This window comes from Leiobunum rupestre, chromosome 7, assembly GCF_980474605.1.
Source record: "Leiobunum rupestre chromosome 7, qqLeiRupe1.1.hap1, whole genome shotgun sequence".
In the NCBI taxonomy this organism is placed as follows: Eukaryota; Metazoa; Arthropoda; class Arachnida; order Opiliones; family Sclerosomatidae; genus Leiobunum; species Leiobunum rupestre.
The window spans coordinates 26,198,361-26,202,865 of record NC_143390.1 but is presented as its reverse complement, the minus strand read 5'-3'; the positions used below and the strand labels follow the sequence as shown (position 1 = coordinate 26,202,865).

Here is a 4,505-nt window from a genome sequence, read left to right as displayed (position 1 = left end):
GTCGTTTTTATTTTTAGTATAGGAAATGCATGGGATTATACTTGTTAGAAAGCATTTTATACGTCAGGTTCGGATTGTCAAGACTTTGGGATAAAAAGTTATCAATTTATCCCTCCACCAAGTCTATTAGAATTTAATATTTCCATTTACGAATGATGAATCTTGGTATTTTCCTACATCAATAACAGGGTTGCCACAAAATTTTGAGATTCGTATTCCCTGACCATTTAAGAGATTTTCCCTGACTTTTTAACGCCAAACTTTTTCGGTAAAAAGTTTATTGCAATGTGGAAAAAGTTAGCCAAACTTAAATAAATGATAATCATAAAATTTGACATAGATCCAGAGTAAAATTACCTTGAAAAAGTGCCAAGATAAAATTGAATTCCGACTTTTCCCTGAATTTTTACCAATTCTTTAAATTCCCTGACGTTTTAGGCCCGTTTTCAAATTACCCTGATTTCTCTAACTTGTGGCAACCCTGAATAAACAAAAACTCCATTAAAATAGCTACTTCGTAATTTTACTCAATGAATGTTTAATAATATTTTCTATTAAACCTAAATATTCCTTAAATATTAAACGAGAATATAATTTTTTTAGCTTTTTCTTATAAATATTTACGTTTTAGGCTACTTTCCAAAATTGTTTGGGCTGAATTTTGGGCTAGTTTAAAATTCGCTGTTTTATAGTTGGGCTAGAAATTGGGCGATTTTTGGAACAATTTGGGCGTCATACCGAAAATATTTTCTGGCAGCGCTGATCACGAACTAACCTAGTACTACTTTATAAAAAAGCCTGAAGTTAAAAGGCCCACATCGTTAAATTATGTTTTAAATCATTTTACGAAAAGTAAGTAAAGTAGTTACTGAAATACTAAATTATATTTTGTATATTTTTTAATTTTGAAAATATGTTTCGACCAAGGCATGACGTTCCCGCACGATGGGCCCTCTCGGTGTCCGAGGCCCGCGGCATTTGCCACCCAGGCCGCCCTATTGCTACGCCGCTGGGTGCGGGCCCCAAGGCAGTTGCCTCGCTCACCTGTGCCTTAAAACGGCCCTGCATATTTCGCAAGGAGTGAACTCGGAAAAAGAAAGGGCGAGTCTAGATTGTAACATTGCGCGATAATTTTATATTCTTAGTTCTAAAATAAAACATGAACCTATATAGAGGCACTGATTTTTGTCATGGTTTTACAGTAATAAGGTTAATTAAATTACGGAGGACTCATGAGGCACATGAATTTTAATTGAAGTTTATTAAAACAATTAAAAACATATATACAAAGCCGGACACAACGTTTCAGGTCTTAACGAGCCCCTGCGTCAAGTGTGTGAACCTATATATTTTACCTATTTATTTATTTTTTATTTATATACAACAAAGATACAAATCATACAACTAGTTTTAAAGTTTATACAACAGGTCAAACCTGTTAATGCATTCATTTGTAATAACTGCATTAAAATGTTTTATGATTTACTCGTCGAGGTCGCTCAAAAGTGGTTGGGGAGATCTTGGAGAAGTTCCGCGTGTTGTTCCCGGAAATTTCGACGATATAAATAAAACTCGAAAATAGCAGTTTGAACACTAAATATAAAATTAAAACTTAATTAAGTGTTGTTTATTAATATTAATAATAATGAGGCGAATAAAAAAAACCCTTACGCAAAACCATCGGCATTTGGTGCGACGCAATCTTCGTGGGCTGGGGAGTATAATCCTTCGGCATTCCTAGTTGGGCTAAATCACGATATAGAAAGAGTGGGAAGGGGAGATGTTGGCTGCGACGATATCTTCGAGTCTTTCCATTAAAAAATGAACATCATCGTCCTCTGCTTGAACCTTTGGTAACATAAAGGTTCGAATGGCTAAAATGATAACGAATCCGTTTACGTTGAAGATTTTCGGTGGCACAACCTTGGATCTAGTTGTCTGGGTAGCCTCACCTCTAATTAAAAGTCCAAAAAAAAACGAAATATATATATATATATATATATATATATATATATATATATATATATACAGGGTTTTTCAAAAGGTTATGCAAAAACTTTAAGAAGTTGTAGGGGGTGAGTTGAGAAGTTTGCCTGTTTTTTTCCCCATTTTCCTACGAAGAGTGAAAAGAGCGCCAGAGAGCTTCAAAGTGTGGCCTACTCGCCCCTGGAAGTAGGCTGCAACAAGCGCAAAACTAAGCAGCAGGGACTTTAAATACTGTTTAAGTTTACATTTTACGCTGGTTACCTCGATTTTTTTTTAAATATAGCTAATACCCAAGGCACCACCTTCGACCACATAAGCAATGCTGCTTGTGCGTGATCAAGTAACAGGTGGCCGGGTTACAATGCGTAGGAGGGTGGTGGCAAGCCCTTCATGCCACGCGAGCCAACAGCTCCCTACACTAACTATTACCGTTAACCTCAGCAAGTTGTTTACAAAGTCCTTTTTTACCTATCACACGAACCCAAAAATGTATGTACGCATTTCTCAATTTTCCCTGCTGCTTGGTTTGGCGCTGGCTGCTTGGAAGCTCTCTGGCGCTCTTTTCACTCATCGAGTCTTCGTAGGAAAATGGGAAAAGAACAGGCATACTTCTCAACTGACCCCCTACAACCAAAGAATATAAAGCCCCAGGAATGGAAGGATTGATATTATTGGCCGCGTGTTTTGGCTGAGCTAGAAACTCAGAGTACCCGGAAATGGTTACCGCAACCCGGTCTCTCTTTAAAAACCAGAGGCACAAAAGTTCCACTAGACGGAGCTACACCTTCCATTCCTGGGGCTTTATATTCTTTGCTTCAACTCCTTAAAGTTTTTGCATAACCTTTTGAAACACCAAAATACTCACAAGTCCTCTTCCTCACTGTCTGAATGGGGCAGGTCATCGTTATTGTTTTCCAATTCTTCTTCGTCAGAAGAATGTGGATTTGATAAATAGTCATCCTCTTCAGGGTGTACAGGGATGCGTCCGACGACCATTTTAAATAAATAAATATACAGTATAACCAACTATTAATTATAGGGATGAACAAGGAGACAGAGACGATTTTACCCGGACGTTGTGGAAGGACCGAAGGAGACGGTAAAATAAATTCCAACGGCTTCCCAGCCTCTGAAGGGTTTTTGAATTTGGGGGTGGGAAAAAAGGGGAAACGTTTCGTGACAGCATGGCTGCCAGCCTCCCCGCTTCGCCACTTTAATTGTCACTGAAGTCATTTCAACCGTTTATCACGTCTATTACGATTGATCTCAATTAATAATTTGTATTTTAATTTAAAGAATTCAAGTTATAGGTAAATTTACAGTTAAACAACCTTTTTGTCTAGCTTTTATTCCCGAAATATAATTTAGATGGCGCCACGTGCTCTACGAAGAATCACGATTTAGATATTTGTCACTCGGCGACAGTTAAAAATTTGTCTCTGCGCATGCTCCAATACCAACCAATGCGGTGTTCCCTCCCTGGCTAGTGTCCAGTTTTTAAGTGGCAATGACGGTTTAAAACTTTAAAATTCCAACCCCATTTATTTTACAGTCTATTTACGAGAAAGAGTCCCTGATTTCTGGACTATAATGTCGGCGCGAGATTGCCGCCCACGCTGAATAATATGTAAATATAACTCATTCGCCATCGCCACTTGAAGTAAATGAATAAATACGAAAGCTGGTTATCAATTTCCGATAAAATATTAAGTTTTTGATTTTCCACAAATTTTTTTAATTTCGAAGCTAAATCGTCGGAAGAATTCGTGTTGATTGATTTTCTCTTTAAACAGCGATTGAATCGAAGCATCTGATTCTTCCCTCGAAGACATTTCAGTAATTGTAACGCCGTTTAGTCACCCTCGCCGACCAGTTGACCTAAACCCGATCCGGGCCTATACTTCTAATTACTTATATTCCACACTTCCAACTTAGCAGTAAATATAGGAAATGTGAAGATTAATTAGTAAAAGGATAAAAGGTACTAAAAATCAATATTGTTAATCGACAAAATATTTTTAAGAACTATACACTCTTTTTTTTGGGAAATTTGCTGGGCGCGTGCATATTGAGTTTACCCCCCTTACCCCCCATATCCTGGGACCAAAGACCCGAGCCTAGAACCCCCACCAGTGGTTCCAGGTAATGGCCGACTAGCGGGCAGCCAAAATGAGGGGTCGAAAAGACCGCAAAAAAAAGTGTATAGTACGCGGGTCGCAGAGTCAATGATTTACGAAATAGAAGAAAGGCACGCCCTGGCAAGTTGGAAACCAAAGAGGCAGGGCGCGCCCTGGATAAACGGAAAAACCCAGGCGGGGCGGGACCTGACTTTTTTTTAGACCCAGTTCTCCCACCCCCAGTGGCAACCCTGTATAATAATATAAATAAATGATACTCAATTATACGCCGTAAAATATAGCGAGTGACTAAATAGGAAAAACAACTTTTTTTTGACAGACAATAATTTTGTTTTATTACATATGTTAAAAATATAATTTATGATATTCACAATAAACTTT

General features: G+C 38.0%; 1 protein-coding gene across 1 annotated transcript; it reads right to left on the bottom strand.

Moving 5' to 3' along the window:
• Positions 1–1,325: 1,325 nt before the first annotated feature.
• On the bottom strand, positions 1,326–2,988 carry LOC149935428 (uncharacterized). Its single transcript, XM_090154845.1, has 3 exons — positions 2,852–2,988; positions 1,672–1,954; positions 1,326–1,593 (listed from the first exon to the last, which is right to left on the bottom strand). The coding sequence occupies exons 1-2, from the start codon at positions 2,980–2,982 to the stop codon at positions 1,747–1,749; spliced, it is 339 nt and encodes a 112-aa protein (XP_090010971.1). The 5' UTR covers positions 2,983–2,988; the 3' UTR covers positions 1,326–1,593; positions 1,672–1,746.
• Positions 2,989–4,505: the final 1,517 nt, after the last annotated feature.

Excerpts from the sequence above, each read along its gene's own strand:
- LOC149935428 (XM_090154845.1), bottom strand. The coding sequence starts at position 2,982 with ATGGTCGTCGGACGCATCCCTGTACACCCTGAAGAGGATGACTATTTA. Across the intron at positions 1,955-2,851 it reads GACAGTGAGGAAGAGGACTT|AGGTGAGGCTACCCAGACAA; the intron begins GTGAGTATTTTG and ends ACTTTTAATTAG.